The sequence below is a fragment of the Clarias gariepinus genome, chromosome 26 (genome assembly GCF_024256425.1).
Source record: "Clarias gariepinus isolate MV-2021 ecotype Netherlands chromosome 26, CGAR_prim_01v2, whole genome shotgun sequence".
Taxonomy (NCBI): Eukaryota; Metazoa; Chordata; class Actinopteri; order Siluriformes; family Clariidae; genus Clarias; species Clarias gariepinus.
Window position 1 is genome coordinate 22124973 of NC_071125.1, and position 16617 is coordinate 22141589.

The window sequence follows — 16617 nt, forward strand, 5'->3', positions numbered from 1 at the left end:
CCATATCCAACATGATGATGTGCTTGTGCACACAGCCAGCTTCATGAAGATGTGGTGTGTGTGTGGAACTCAAGTGTCCTGGACAGGGTCCTGACCGAACTCTATCTCAGTGAACACCTTTGGGATGAACTGGAATGGGTGTCTGAGCTCACTAATGTTCTTGTAGCTAATGATGACCAATCCCCACAGCTCCAAAATCTAGTGGAAATATTTCCCAGAAGCGTTATTATAACAGCAAAGAAGGAAATTAATCTGGAACAGGATTAACAATCACATATGATTGCAATGGACAGCTGTCCAGAAAGATTTGGTTATATTATTCATATTCATAGTTATATTATGTTAAACATTGCTAGTAGATTTTTTTATAATCACAAAGATTTAGCTTGGTGTTGGTGTTCTGAGGTGTATGAGAAAAATATATAAATGTAAATTAAAGTTGTAACACATTAGTTTAAACCATTATGTAAAAACACGAACACTTCTGTCATTGGTGCTTTTCTTTAACCTGTACTATAATATGTTTGACTTGGTGTCAAATACAAGCCACTTGATTGATGATGTCATGGATAAATGTATGATTCAATCAAATCTGCAAGGGCTATCACTCCGACTAACCACTCGACACTGCTGTCACTGATTGAATGCATGAGTCTGGAGAAGTAGGAATTCAGCCAAGTGTAAACAATGAAATCTCACATTGATTTCTAATTTAAAAAACCAGAAGGTGCTATCCTGGCTGGTCCATTTGCACAAGACACACCTGACCACAGGTATCAATAATGTCACTTTGAATCAGCTGAAGCAAGAAAACAAACTTTATATTCTATACCATAGAAGGTGCTTATAATAAAAAAACATTCATATTTACATATAAATACAAATCTATTGTGTTTAATGTCTGAACGTAACACTCTGATACACTTATCAAATATTTATGCACCATAAAAAGATCCATATATTTTTCTTTAAAGATTCTCAATCAGATTTACAAGTTGTACCAGGGGTTTAGTGTAGAAATAGGGAGGTTATCTAGCCCAATCTGGCAACATCAAAAGAGAAGGCGGAGCACAAAGGCCGGATCTGCCAAAAAAGCACTCCGATTGGCTGAGAGTTTAGTATTAAATTACTGATAAGGCGTTGATTGGGTGTTCATTTATTTATTTATTTATTTACCGTTTATGTTTGCTACAAAACGTGTTTCTTCAAAAACAAGCAATATAAAATCAGTTACTTATTTTTATTTTAGAAAAAAAAGAGTAAAATCTTTTGTAGATGTGATTAAGTTCTTCACCTATGAGCTATTAACCTGACTTTTGTAAGATAAAGCAGAAGATAAAGTCCAGTTCCATATTAATGAATAATTTTACACATATTTCTTCAGTTCCAGATATTTAGTTTGTCATTCAGCGAAGAGAAGGAACCCAGAGAAAGTTGTGTCATCATCGTCGTCTGCGTAGAGTCCATTAAAGAGCTGACCTCCAGCCACCTGAAGCCACACCTTGTCCCCGACCTCCAGGTGGAGCACTGTGCCCCCGGCCGCCTGGTCCTCACTATTCTGGTAGTTGTCCATGGTGTGGATGACACTTTGGCCGTTCTTCATTAGTGCCACTCGGACGTTTCGGGAGAACACTGTGATGTGGTAGGTGAAATGATAAGCTCCAGTAATGGCGCAGGTGAAGCGACCACTCTCTGTGTTGTAGTGATTCTGTCGGTTGTAGATGATTTTGTCAAACCGGATAGGAACGTTACTTGCAGGCAGCTTGCTTTGTGCTGTCAGGCCAACAGAAAAGGCACTTTTGGGTATTTCAGGCATGTCTCCTTTAGGTCCCTTTTCTCCAGTCTCACCTTTTGGCCCCTTTTCACCACGGTAACCGAGGCTGCCCTTGTGACCAGGAGGTCCGAGTTCACCCTTCGGGCCTTGTCTTCCTAGAGGTCCAATAGGGCCTGGAGAACCTTTCTCTCCCTGGTACCCAATGATTCCCTGAGGCCCTACAGGTCCCACTGGTCCTACATCTCCTTTGATACCCTTGGGTCCTTGCATTCCTATCTCTCCCTTTAACCCTTTAAGACCAAGCGGTCCAGGGAAGCCTTGGGGTCCCATTTTTCCAGGTGGTCCCCTTTCTCCATTTTCTCCACGTCGTCCTTTAAGCCCATCTACACCTGATGCACCTGTTGAAGACAACAAAACATTTTCCCAATGGTAAAAATAACAGCATAACACACTACACCACAACCTTCATTAGCATCTTTATCAAAAGCAAAGATAAAATGTGACCAGGTTCTCCTTTGTCTCCTTTGGGTCCATCCTTCCCCAGAGCTCCACATGTCCCAAGTACAGCTTGAAAAGCAAAAAGAGAGCTAAAGTCAAACTTTAATCTTGTTGTACACCTTAATTACTGCATTCTTAAATCTGATTGGTTAGAAGGTGTTGATTTCTTTTCTCTAACAGGAAGCTTTGACAGTAGTGCATATGTAACATAAACCACAAGTTTATATTAATGCACCCTTCTAATCTGTAATCACCTTCAGTAATACTTAAAGAGTAATATGAGGGTCAGATGGGCCACAAACACTTTACATAACATGGACATTCCACAACGGTATTAGTGACATCATTTTTTTTTTACGGGTACAAAAAAAAATTATTGTGACATACAGTACAGTATAACGCAGTATGGTGTGTTTTAAAAGCATGCAAGATGTGCATTGTTCCTTACCTGCATCTCCTTTATCCCCCTTGGCTCCATCTCGGCCATCACGCCCAGGTATCCCGTTGTGTCCAGGGTTCCCTGGTATTCCCGGGTGTCCACAGACAGAATCCTTTCCAGAAACGTCCTGCTCTACAGCTTGGCCCACCACCACCACTAGGAGAAGGAGGAAAAAACGCCTAGCAAAAGACATGATCTGGACCAGTTCACAATGAAAAGCTCTAATATTTTGGCTTCCTCTCAGATCTTGAAGCAGAAACGGTGGTGAACTTGAGAAGCTGGTCATGCAATAGTTATCCAGGTTACTTATTCCTCCCATATTTGTTACACATCGCCTACTTCGTCGTTTGCATATAAATGATTTAGAAAATGATCAACTTAGAACGCTTGAGTCGATTCACCTTCAGTGTGACATATACCGTGCCTTTATTAAAGATGTTGACACGGCTGATTAATAAATTGATTTAATGAAATGTCATTAGATTGTTAGTCATGTTGAGGATCGTGTTTTGTAAGTCGTGCGATTGACTTGGTCGTAAATTCTCAGCTGAGACTAATAAGATCAAAGACGTTAAATGCATTCATGCATGTTTGAGCATGTTTCTATTTTATTTCTGCTCCAATGTGAAATGCCAATGAATATTACCACGGTGACCCCATATACAACAATGTAATATAATATCATATAATATAATACTGTTCCAATCTAAACAGACTTATAATTGCAATTATAAGAGTATCTCCCTTTATTTTTCTATCGGATACCATCAAAGTAGAAAGTTTTCTTCACATTTGAAACACCAGCCTTCCAGGAACTCCTTTAATGGCCCAAACATGTGGAAATGGGCCAAAAATCCCTGTTTGACTTAAACGTGCCTCATCGTTTAAAATAAAAGCATATTCTTGAGCATTGATCATTTATTCAATCCTAGCTGCACTTTTTTTTAAAACACATCCCTACTGTCTTCCTGAGCATTCTCTAACAGCTAATAAATGGCAGTCCATTAATATAATAACAATTTATTGAGCATTTTTGCCAAACACTAGCAAAACAATCATAAAAATCATAATTCAACCTGGATCTGTAATTACATAAGAACACATAATTACAAAGGGCGAGACAAACATAAAAAAAAAATTGGCATCTTTAATAAAGAAACAAACCCAGCTCTGCATTCACATGTGGCTGACAGGTGTGTGTGTTTGTGTGTATGGGTGTGTGTAGGTGTTCGTGCACAGATGTTTTTTTTTTTTTTATCATTGTGCAACTATGAACATGTCTAAAATCATACAATAATCAACAACAAAATATACCAAAGTGACAAAAGTATGTGCTACTATTTTGACCTATTGTTTACTAGCATGTGGTTTAGACATAAGTACAGTAACAGCAGCTGATAATCCCGTATTTATATATATATATATATTTTTTAACAAATACAAATAAAACAACAGTCATGCTAATAAGTTGTAATAAGTTACTAATTAATATCATACATGTAATTTAAAGATATATTTAAAGGACACTGCTATTAAAAGTGCTGTATCTCATCTTTTGATGTGAAGGAAACAGATGACTGAACCAGATGTTGCTGCTCTGCATGGATTAAGGTCTTCTTGGTGTCTGATGCAGGATGTAGGTCTTTCATCTCCACGCTGCCTTACATGATCTGGCGGTGCATGCCGTACCCGGTCATGCCAGCCTGGGACGCACCGCGGTTGCTGCCCATCTGCAGGCTGATCAGGTTCTGGCCCTGACGCAGCTGCTCTTCGGAGAATTCCCTCCGGTTACCCAGAGACTTCCTGAATTTGGGGATGAAACAGGTTTCAGTGAGTTTAAAGTTCAACCAGACTTTAACCAGACTTTAACAGCGTAAGACCTGAAAAGATCGCGCTGACCTGTGGAACCAGTCTCGGTTGCCACGGTAATGCCCATCATCCTTGGTGAGTGCCACACTACCCAGAGCCATTAGAGTTCTCTGGACGGCAGCCATGTCTTTTCCTGTAGGCAACAGTTTCATTCAGTTTTCAAATGCATTGTGGGTGTAGATCCACTTACTAAACTTTACAACAAATGGTTCCAATAAAATCAATAAAAGACAATCTTTTAAGAAACTAATTTCCTAAACATGTATGTAAAACAGTAGCAGGTTTTTCTGTTAGATAGAGCTCAAAATAGAATGCTCAAACCTTTATCTATCAACAGAAAACGTTAAAATGAGCAAGTATTTGGAAAAAAGTGGTTGTTGCAGTTGCCTCTTGTCAAATATAAATATCCATAACTGTACCTTCCCATAAATCTACAGTCTGAAAGATGTCCGTAGTGATGACTCCGTACGCCTCAGCTGCCTGAAGGAACTGCGAGATCTTCTCCATTTGCTTAAAGGCCATCTGTGTCTCCTGGATCTTTTTAATAGGCTCTTTACCACGCGGGTACAGACTGTTGATGAGTCTGCAGAGGATCTGCAGCACAGGAAGTCAGACAGACCTTTCAACTCATCAGCAGACAAAACCTAGGGTCAGAGAGATCAGAATCAGCAAAGGAACTCACCGTGCCGTCCATGAGCCACTTTTGGAAGTTCTGCTTTCCAACTTGGGGTCTTTCCAGATTTCCTCCACACTGAGCGATGATCCAGTCCACCAGCCGAGCCTCCAGGTCAGGATCGTACTTCTGATCGATTTTCTCCTGCACCTCCCGGCTCAGGCCGTAACTGGGACCTCTGTTTGCCATGATCACTGGCGTTCTGGAAAACTCTCAAAGTGACCCGCGAAGAAAACCAGATCAGTCTTTCTGTAGGTAAGTTCTAGGGGGAAAAAAACACAGACAAAATAAAATAGACACAAGCCTAAACAATTCATAATGTAATCAGGTCCTGTTGATTCCTTTCATCATGAAGTGTTTCCCAGGTTTCCACTCCTACACACTTACATCAATACTGATGAGAAGTCATGAACTCATCCCAACTGTTTAGGAAATCAACTGTAAGTGTAATTTGTATTAAGCAGCATAAAATATTACAAAGGATGCATGACGTGACAGACAGTTTTACAGCAGCCGGGGTGTGGTCAGGCATTTAAACCAGTCAGGGTTGCCAGATTGGGTGTGTTCCTACATTAGAGTGGAATAAGAAATTTAATCAATCTTAAAAACATGCTTTTGGTGGAAAAGTAATATCATTAATAATTATTTTTAACTTTGGGATAACATTTATTATTAACATTTGTACGGTTTAAATTAAATATGTGCAGAAATTAATATATGAATATTACATAAATATATAGGAATATGTGTAAGAAATGGACAGAGATATAAATGAATTTAGTCTAAATTAAGCTCCTAAAGTAATAACATATGTTGTATTTATATCAATATGTTTTCTATAAGTGTTTAAGTTTGGGGATTAATTCTGGCAACCCTCATTGCTGAATAATTGCATTCATAACAGATTACACATGCGTTACAATCTGGCAACCCTGATTAAAGTATTATGCACGTAAACTTGAAACACATTGCTGCCTTTTATTTGATATCTTAATATATCCATGAGTTAAAAAAGGATATTTTATTTATTAAACCAATTAAAGAAAAACACAAATAAGGAGATTTAAAAAGAAAAAAAAAGCGTTATAAATCATGAATAAAAACAATTTGTGATTAATATCAATGCATAACGGTGAGTCATTCATTCCCGGAGTGTTTTGAGAGACTCACCGGAGGAGAGAGATGCTCCCGTTACAGCCTGATGTGCAGCGCGCGCTCTCTGGAGACGCGGAAATGAAGCGTCCATGCAGCTGTGGGTGGGGCGCGCGGACACGCCGTCCCGGGTGCACGAGCCCAGTTATATACCCGCGCGTCACATCAAGGTCTCGAGACTCATGCTGGCCAATGACAGTGCAGGTACAGTATAGAGTACTGAGACATGTATGTACCACACACACACACACACACACACACGCACACACTGACATGTACTGACCCTGCATGCCACCACGCATCTCTCATAATTAATAATAAATAAACATTCACATAATAATAATAATAATAATAATAATAATACAAGGGTCTATTTTCTGCATCTCAATTTTTGAATCCCTGTTCATGTGGAAAAAAGGCATGCATATCTCTTTAAAGTGTATTATAACATCACTGACAGCAGAGCCAGGCCCTGTCCTGATTAGATTACACACATTATTGATACAGATAGCATCTGCAAACTCAAACAGCCCAAAACAGCAACACACTGCTCACATGATGCAAGCAGCTCCTGAATGAATGGCAAAAACAATCTAGCAAACATCACTCAGGGTATAGAAACTAGCTTCAAAAACAAACTTGTTAGAATGATCCAGAACTCAAATTCATTCATTTATTCACTGATCTTTGGTAATCTGTTATAGGGTGCAGTGGATCTGGAAATACAAGAGACACTACAGCATACATTATCTCAGAAATGCCTTAATGAAATTTATCGCAGGAACACTAAACATGAAGAAGCTAAAACCTTTTCTGGCTGGGACACCTGATTTTTAAATGAAAAAAATTTTTTAATTCAAAAATAAATGTTGAATAAAACAGTGAGTTAAAATGAAATCATACAGCATATGCTTATGGTGCCATATATATATATATATATATATATATATATATATATAAATAAATATAGAATCGTTTTCATGAACAATAGTCAATAGTTATGTATCTAGAAAGAAAAGCAAGCACTCAGTTGTCTAAATGAGAATAAGAAAAAGGTTGTGACTTTTTAAAAGTAATTATACTAATAAAGTAACAACATTAACTTTCTATGTAAAATTGTTTAAAAATAAATTAAAAGATTCTTCGGAAAATCATGTGATTATGTTTATTATTTTATACGCAGCTCCAGAATTATCGGAATTCTTCATGAAAACTTGCAAAACAAATTATATATAGAACAAGTGGTCCAATCTAGCATACAGGGGCTCTTTGAAGAAAAAGAAGATGCATTTTTTCATCACGTATACAGTACTGTGCAAAAGTCTTGAGCCAAGCCTCACTTTTTCCATAGAGTCAGACTTTATTGTATTTTTAATACAGTCTTGAGGCAAAGTCCTATGCCTCCCGGGAGGACTGACTTTGTCTCTTATTTTCAATTCAGCCTGTACCTGAGCAGTTTTAGATGAATGTTTTGTGACCTATGAAGTACTCAATCATAAAAAGCATCTAACTTAAGGCATGAACCAGTGAGAAGCCGGTGCAGATGATGACAGATGATCAGGACAGCGATTAGTTTATACTGGTGATGCTGAATGTTAAATGGTTGGAACAGATGAGAGGGGAAATGAGGTTGCTGCTGAGGTTGTTACATAAACAGGCAATTTAAAATTTTTAACTTTAGGCACTTTGCAGCCTGTCGCAATAAAACATTTGTTTTCATTTCTTCTATTAAATCTCATTTAAATTATTATGAAGAAATTAGTAGGGGACCAAGACTTTTGCAAAACACTGTACCATACACGAGAGTGAAAATATTTCTTTTGTATATCACAGCTTGTTAGAAAGTTAGGGTCGGTGTGCAGATTCAGCCCTGTCCCCCTTGGAGCAGTTTAGGGTTGCATAAAGTTAAAATCTGTAAACATCCATAAAACCCTTTACTTTTGTGATTAGGTGATGTTCCACAGTGTTTATCCAGCAAAGCCCTTAGCGCTTAAATATAACATCATATAATATTTGAATAACTTTATATTTAAATAACTGGATCAAGTACCTACAGTGAAATGAACTGGTGCTGCAATTCTTGCCAACTTTTCCAGGCTGCTCTTTTGTACTCTGAGTATTTTAATAAAAGTGTGCATTAAAGCGTTACATCTGTTTTAATTATGCTCTGGCTGATTGTGTGTCATCGGTGACTGGTTGAAAGGTCACTCTGGTAGTTTCGGCGTGAGATCAAGCATCACGGCTGGGTGACCCGAGTCACGGCTCTCTGCACACACTCTGTCCTAATCGCTTGTTAATAAACAACTGAGTAATTCCTGGAGTAGAGCGAGCGGCTCAATGCTGGCACTATAAATACGAGAGAGAGAGGAGATAGAATCTGAATCAAAAGGTCAGCTGTAGTTCATCAGCTGGATAAATCAGTAAAAACAAATCATTATTTTGATCCTTTAAATAGAGAAGGAAGCTTACGACGGCTATAACAAGCTTTATTTGGTTAATATGAAGTGGGGAAAAAGGCACGGGAGAGTGTGGCAATGAACCAGAGAACAATACTGTCACAAAAAAAGCAGCTTTTTCATTCAGTCACATAGTTTAGACTAAAGCGTAAACTGAAACCTAAAATAGAAACAAACAAACAAAACCATAACCCAGTAAATGAAGGCACTAGGGAAACAGGTTCATTTGGAAAGTTCTGGCCATTTTCGTCCTGGCCGTCACGCCAGGGTGGTCAGCTTGTCGATGAGGTCATCGATGGTAAACACCATGAGCTTTATGTCATCTTTGTCGGCCATGCGGTGCTGCCCATGGCGCCGGAGGATGACGTCCACGTCGTTGCTCAGCACGCGCTCTGCCACCTGCATGGAGATGTGCCAGGGCACGTCCTCGTCCTTCAGCCCGTGGATGAGGCGCACGGGGCAGGTGATGGGTATGGGGCTGTGCAGCAAGCAGTGGTTCTCTGCTTCCTTCAGCAAGTCCATGCTAACAGTGTACACTCCTTCTTCATTGCTTTTGGTCGGGACTGTCCACACGCCCTGGTCTTCGAACTCCTTTCTTGTCTGATGCACAGAGAGATAAAGAAATGAGGCGTTATCACAGATATCGAAAACAGATTGGATCGGATATTCTAGTCACCATTTCTACTCATTTTTCTTTTTAAATCTGCCTTCTGTATGAAATACGGGCATTTTGCTGATGAAAAAACGAGCTAAGTATAGAGCTAGAACTCAGCTCTGCGTGGCATGTTTTGAAGAGGGAAAAAACAGTAAATTTCCTCTTTTCTGTATGTGTTTTTAAAATGTATTTGCTTCAATCCTGTACATGTACGACTTCGCAGCATGATTTTTAAAAAAACATTAGAACATAAAAATGTTAATGTGTTTGCTAAACTGTGTTGCACAATTATAGTATAGTATATTGTTTCTTAGCCCTCCTAAATTCTTCATGCTAATTGGTCAGAAAGTGTCAGTTAATTTTCTGTCCGGAAAAGATTTTGTAAGGTAACATTTATCTAAAAATTAATGGAAGGAGTCTCTAGTGTCAGTGCTTTCCAGTCAGTCATTTTTCCATTTCTAAAAAATTCTTTACAACTTGTTTCTCGGTAAACATTTTTTTTTTGCATTATTAACTTAAACAAAAAGATAGAGATGAGGAAGCCCACTTCTTTCACAGACAATAAATGTACTTATAAACATTTATCTGAGTACAGGATGGTTACGTGCTTTATAGCGTTGACGTGATTCATACCTGCAGAGGAAGTGATTTAAACGCTGTGACAAAATGATCGGCTGCTGTCGAAATGCCCACGAGAGCTTTAGTCTTCTCGGGGCGAGCGATAGCGGCGAGCAGCATCAGCCAGCCGCCCATGCTGGAGCCCACCAGAATCTGCAGACAAAAAAAATTATTAAAACAAAACATCATCATACCAGAATCAAGCATTCAGACATGTGCATTAAAATAAGCATCTTTCTGAAAGGATGTAACTGCAAAAGCTTCGCATATATCTATCCGTCTGCCTCAGTAGAATCTCAGAATCCTTAAGTGTAATTTATTTTTCGTTGATTCTTTAAAATATTCAAAGCTTCTGTGGAAATCAGTGAGTGATGACAGTTTGGACAATTTTCTGCTGATTTGTCTCACTTATTAAGGTCATTTATAATCCCACTGACCTGTAGGGAAAAAAGGGAAATTACCTAGTTACTGGTTATTTAATAAAGCCATTTAATGTCTTTGCATGAAAAAAATTGTTATAAGTGTTATATACAAGTGGCTGCAGTTATTTAACTGATTTTGTCCCCCTTAACTCTTGCAGTGTGTGATTTTAGTTACGGTTCATGATGACATGCTACACATGATGCTTTAAAGTGACCTATACTTATAGCATTTTAACAATCCTCCAGGAGCTAACTTTTGTTCTGGGAACAATAAATTATATTATGAAATAATAATAATAATTAATTTCTTGTTTTTTCCTACTCTTTAGAAAAGACAAATTTTACAATTAATAAGCAAAACTTATTACTGTTAGCAAATCTCAATACAAAAAAAAAAAAAAAACAGTCTAAATGAGATGAAATCTGTGTGTTATATCTGCCAATGATCCACGTGTTCACAGGAAAATATCATTAAAATCTCACCTGAGGCCCTTCTGCAACTTCATCCAACATGAAGAGAACGTCCTTCTTCCAGCTTCCAATCGTTCCCTCTGAGAAAACGCCTTCTGATGCTCCGTGACCAGAATAATCAAACCTGCACAAGCACGCAAGCCCATTAATATCCAGCACGGGCATTCATTCATAGGTACACCAGAGGAATATGTTAGGAATAATAGACTCAGGCGCATGTTGTTACAGGAAAATAGTCAATGACAAAGTAGCTATGAAGTGGAGTCTCTGGTATTAGCTTATAGCTGATTACTTTCTAATAATACTGTAGCACACCCTGAATTGTTTCTTACCTATGGTAAGTTTTTATAACTTCTTTAGGACTATTTTTTGGTTTATTATTACACTTAAGGTCATAGAACATAAAGTTCATGCAGTTAAAAGCCTCGATCCGCCTTTTTCTCCAAAAACTGTGAGCGAATTAGTCTCAAACCCTCTTACTACACATGCTTACACAAGTCTCAAAACACCATCAGTGTAAAATATTCAAAAATCATGTGCGTTAGAAACCATTTAACCCGCGCACTAACTGTCAAGTTGAGCTTTGAGACCTTGGAGGCTTTTCAAGTGATAAAACATCACCGTCTTTTTATAATCCTACAGGTAGTACACCGTTTTAACTAAATCATAATAATATTGTATCGGGTGGTGACTGGTGATTCCAATCCCAAATACATAAACATTATAGAATTTCTTTCAATTCTTACAATGAACGAATAATTGGGTTTGAGTAATAAGACTGCTGCTTAGAGTGTGTTTACCTGATATATGAATGACCTAATGACCTGCAGAACTCCTCTAGAGCTTCAGCTTTTGGTCCGTTCATGTTAGAGCCGTAACCGGGCAAGAACATCACGCCGGGACTCTTCCCTTTTACCCTGCGGTAAGCCAGCTTCGGGAGGTCCGGCCGGGAAACATACTGTACCGAACTGGACTTCTGTCTGACACCTGTGCTCATATAAAACACACAATTTAAAGCAATGCTAGGTCAATTCTTAATGTGCTATAGAATGATTAGGAAACAAAACAGAATAATTAAAAACTAAGCATGTTAAAATTAAATTGTGAAAATCCATGTTAAGTCATTAACTGTATACAACTACTACTAATAAGATTAAGATTCAATTATTTGTCACATGTACTTTAAAATACAGTGAAATCATTTTTTTTTTCACATATCTTAGTTATGAAGCTTGGGTCAGACAGGATACAGCACCCCTGGAGCAAATACAATGGTACCTCAGTATATGAATACCCCTACTCACGATTTTTTTTTTGCTTCAAGAGCAAACATTTTGCAAGTAATTAGCCTCAGCACACAGAGCATTTTTAGCATGCAAGCAAGTGAACTGAACAAAATTGTATGCGTGTAGGCCCAGGAGCCATTTAATACTGGTTTGCATTAGTGGAAAGGAAAGCGATGCAAGTGTATATATATTTTGTGCATTTTCTGCAAGATTTAGTAAAGACATCGCTTCAAGGGTCCCAAGAATGTTAGCAAGGATGGTAGGAAAAAGAAAAGAGAGTTTCATAAATTAAGGTTAAGAGAGGTTTAATGTCTATTTATTAAATATTTTACTTCATTCACGTCTTTTTTAAATGTTTTGATTGTTTTTTTGTGCAAAAAGATGATTATAGTGTTGGAAATTGGTAATATTTTTGGGTGGCTGGAACAGATTATCTGCATTTACATTATTTCCTAGGGGAAAATTTGTTTCGCAATACAAGATTTCACCGTAAGAACTCTCCTCGGGAACAGGTTAAACTCATAGAGTTAAGGGCCTTGCTCAAGGGCTGAACAGTGGCAACATGATAATGTTGGAGCTTTGAACCCCTGACCCTCCGATCAGTAACCCAGAGCCTTAACCGTTTAAGCCGCCACTGCCCCAATTATTATTAAAAATAAGAAGAAGACAAATAGGTGCTGTAAATACCTTTAGATCACAAATAAACTATATAAGAGTTCAACATTAACACTGTAGGTGTAAACTACACCAGTCTAAATCAGCTTAGATTTATTTAAGACAAGCAAAGTGGTTAAATGGCCGGCAGGGGGCGCTCTATAAACAAACATTTGAACAAATAAACATTCCAAACAGGAAGCCAGGTTTTAAACTGGTTTTCTCAGAGACCTCACACACTTTTACACAGACTGAGGCTTAATGCTTGAGTTTTAAAATCAGGATTTACACAACTTCCAAGTACAAGTAAGGAATTAAAAACTGACTAGGGCACCTTTAATTAAAAAAGGTCAAGTACAAGGGAATAAAGTGAGAAACTAATATTATATATATATTCCTAAATATCTGACCACATACTTAAAAAAGTATATTAAATTAAATATTTTAACAAATTCCATATCTATATCTTCCAAACTAGACTAAACACAGCCAAAGCCATGCAGGTTTCACAAGGGCTTTCTCCACGCCACGCCCCCTTCATTTCCCTGTATTATAAAGAGGTGTTAACACATTTCTCCTCATTTTTCAAGAAAACATTGCTCAGTAAAGCTGTGTGTACTAACCCTGGAGACAATGAGGTGAGAGAAGCCGGACTGCTCCGTGACCCAGAGCCTGAACAGCTCGCCTTCGACACTGCGCTAACGCTACAGCTGCCATACTGCCCCACGCGCCGCCTCCCAGGAAATATCGCGAGACTTCACGGAGTCGGCAAATAAACAGGAATCTCGTTCTGTCGGGTTATATATATATAAAATAAGTTAGGAATATTGTTATTTACATGAGTGCTTTAAACGTTCCCTTTGATATGAATAATAATGTATTAGAAGAAACACCATTTTCATTAGTTTAATATTTATGACCCGAATAATTTAGACAATAACAGGGATAGCCCCAAATAACAAAAAATAACAATGTCAGTAGCGGATGTTTCCACAATTTGCCGCAATGACAGTGACGTCTCATGCTCCTCACTAGCCTCATGATGTTGTTCTGAGGCAATGCGTTTCACTCTTCCACAAGTGCTACACGCAGTTCTACCAGGTCACGTGGTCATGTGCCCACTGGAGTCACCTGCAACGGTCGTCTGGCATTCAAGCCAAAGCAGCACGAGCGACATCTGAGTGCCGGCCACCGACCCCAAGGCGCGCCATGGCCAGGTGGCGCTGCTCGTCCGTTAAGTGACGTCGTGTGTTCATGGCTGTTTGAATGATGAACTTGGAATGACTTACTGACAACACCAGCTGTTTATACCCACAGAATGTTGAAATTGATGCCACATTGAAAAAGGTTGTCTTTTGGGATTGGCCCCAATATAAAGCACACCTGTACACAATGAGACCATTACATGGGAAACACAAAATGAGGTGTCTATCACCCCAATACAATTCCCTCCCTATCCCCAAAGTGTCTGAAGTGAAACAAACACCTTATGTATGACATCCACTAAGTCTCTCACAATATCCCTAACTTATTGTGAGTAGTATTGTGATATAGTATATAATATAAATGTTTGTAGCAATAGTTAAAATTATAAAACCAAAAATAAACTGTTTTAATGTGATCTGTGACGTTATTATTTCAGGTCGAAGCTCACGTCCATGTCTGTCTGTCTTTCTGTAAGGCAGAACTCTGATTAACTTATTAATACAAAGAAATCCCATTCTGTAAGGTTGAGTATCTTATACCTTGTTTATGCTAAGTTGTACTTCTTTCATCAGACAAATACACTCCCTGTTCGCTAATCGCAGAGTGAATCACAGATGAGAAATAAAACAAGTAGAGAGATTCGATAAAGATGGAGTTTTGTCTTAAAACAACTTTAGCGCATTAAAATGTACTTATGAACTAATCCCAGTAAAAATATTCACTTTATCTTTTGTAATGAATATCTACTGGTGCAGGTGTTTGTTTACATTGAGACAGTAGCGCATTAGTAGCTTATTTTAAAGTGTACATATTATTAAATCCGTCACATAACTGTTCATAACTTTAACTACTTTTTTTATTTTCCTTATGTTGCAGGTTAAACTTCAGGTCCTGCTCCAAGTACTGCTAAAGTTTTATTAAATTCTGTCCTGCAGTCAATTTAAGACGCGCCCACAGTTTGACGCATGCGCAGTTCGCTGTTAAAACTTTCAGTTTGTAATCTGGCACATAATTGCACAAAACTTCACTTCTACTCAACATTTAGATTTCAATTAACTTAAGGCAAATACCTAAGGACTGGCAACGTTTCAGTAAATTCTGTTCCGCTAGTTTTGCGTGATGCTGATATCATTGAAACAGAACAATGTATAGACAAAGTCTGAACTCTGGTCCAAATCCAGATCATCGTCATCTTGTGTACAGGGTCACAGGGGGCCTGGAACCTATTCCAGCGGATTTATGGCACGTGGCAAGCTATACCCTGGATGCAGACAGCCCTGGTGCCAATTCATCGCAGGGCAAACACACACACACACTCACATTTGAGAACATGGAAGACTGTGGAAGGAAACCAGTGTACTCAAAGGAAAAACCCACCAAGCACAGGAAGAACGTGCAAACTTCATGCATGCAGACCCCAAGGTGGGAATCGAACCCAGACCATGGAGGTGCAAAGCGACAATGCTAACCACTAAGCCACTGTGCTGCCTTCACCTCAAATTTGCAAGTCCAGAATAACGAACAACACCAGAAGGTGGCGGTAATGCAACATTATGGATGCACCACCAGTAAACACCAAGAAGCCACTTCAAGTTAAACTTGAACTAAACACCAAGAAGACAATGTACTGAGGTTTATGTTTTCCATGTGCAAGGGCAAGCAGACCAATAAATCAGCTTCAGTCTTTCTGTTCTCCTGGTTATCTTCGTGCTTGAAGGATGATGGCAGGCGCCATGGCAGACACCATGAGAGCGCAAGCTCGTGAATGCTTAGGAATGCCATTACTTTTGCACTAGCTTGCAACTGATTGTGAATCTTTCTGACACTTGAATACATGTTGCTTTAGATTTGCTTTGGTTTAAGCATCTGATTGTAGTTAAACAGCTGCATTTCTTTTCCACGAGACCTGAACGTATTTTATGTCTCATTTAAACATGAATGTATTTTGCTTAAGTAATAAGAAAGTTAAATAAAAGCTGATTAGGAAAAGGTCTGGACCTTTGACGGTGAATAGAAGTCAGATTCAGACTTTTGAATATTAAGTTTGAGAACTCCTGTTATGGAACATTTGGACCCTCTCAGGTGTTTGCATATACATAATATAAGACACATGCAGTACAATGCTTTTTGGGGGTTGTAAAGTTAATACACATAAAATTTTCATGCTAACTTTTTGGCATGGCACAGTATTTTTGAAGATTAAATTATGGAAAATGTGTAAAAATCTCAATCTTTTAAACTGCTGTCCTATATTAATTCTACTTTAGAACTTTAAAAGATTTTATTGCTTTCTCTTTGCAGAATCTTTATTGTGTAATCTCGATAATGTTTATCTCTAGTTCCTGTTATGAAGTTCTCACACTCTGAAGACTCCCTCCCCAAAATATTAAATAAATGATTCTGTAGAGAAAACATGGTTATATTAACGATCAGACCTTTTTCTT

The 16617-nt window shown here is 38.4% G+C and overlaps 3 protein-coding genes across 3 annotated transcripts; all 3 read right to left on the reverse strand.

Moving 5' to 3' along the window:
- Positions 1–1276: 1276 nt before the first annotated feature.
- Positions 1277–2975, reverse strand: c1qtnf9 (C1q and TNF related 9). The gene is made up of 3 exons (XM_053488137.1): positions 2721–2975; positions 2279–2341; positions 1277–2172 (listed from the first exon to the last, which is right to left on the reverse strand). Exons 1-3 carry the CDS (start codon positions 2902–2904, stop codon positions 1403–1405), a joined length of 1017 nt encoding a protein of 338 aa, XP_053344112.1. The 5' UTR covers positions 2905–2975; the 3' UTR covers positions 1277–1402.
- A 788-nt stretch (positions 2976–3763) lies between these two features.
- Positions 3764–6562, reverse strand: tagln3b (transgelin 3b). Its single transcript, XM_053488005.1, has 5 exons — positions 6424–6562; positions 5263–5515; positions 5000–5174; positions 4611–4713; positions 3764–4514 (listed from the first exon to the last, which is right to left on the reverse strand). The coding sequence occupies exons 2-5, from the start codon at positions 5440–5442 to the stop codon at positions 4373–4375; spliced, it is 600 nt and encodes a 199-aa protein (XP_053343980.1). The 5' UTR covers positions 5443–5515; positions 6424–6562; the 3' UTR covers positions 3764–4372.
- Positions 6563–8870: 2308 nt separating this feature from the next.
- abhd10b (abhydrolase domain containing 10, depalmitoylase b) lies at positions 8871–13715 on the reverse strand. The gene is made up of 5 exons (XM_053488181.1): positions 13591–13715; positions 11828–12014; positions 11040–11151; positions 10150–10287; positions 8871–9461 (listed from the first exon to the last, which is right to left on the reverse strand). Exons 1-5 carry the CDS (start codon positions 13682–13684, stop codon positions 9120–9122), a joined length of 873 nt encoding a protein of 290 aa, XP_053344156.1. The 5' UTR covers positions 13685–13715; the 3' UTR covers positions 8871–9119.
- Between the last annotated feature and the right edge of the window lie 2902 nt (positions 13716–16617).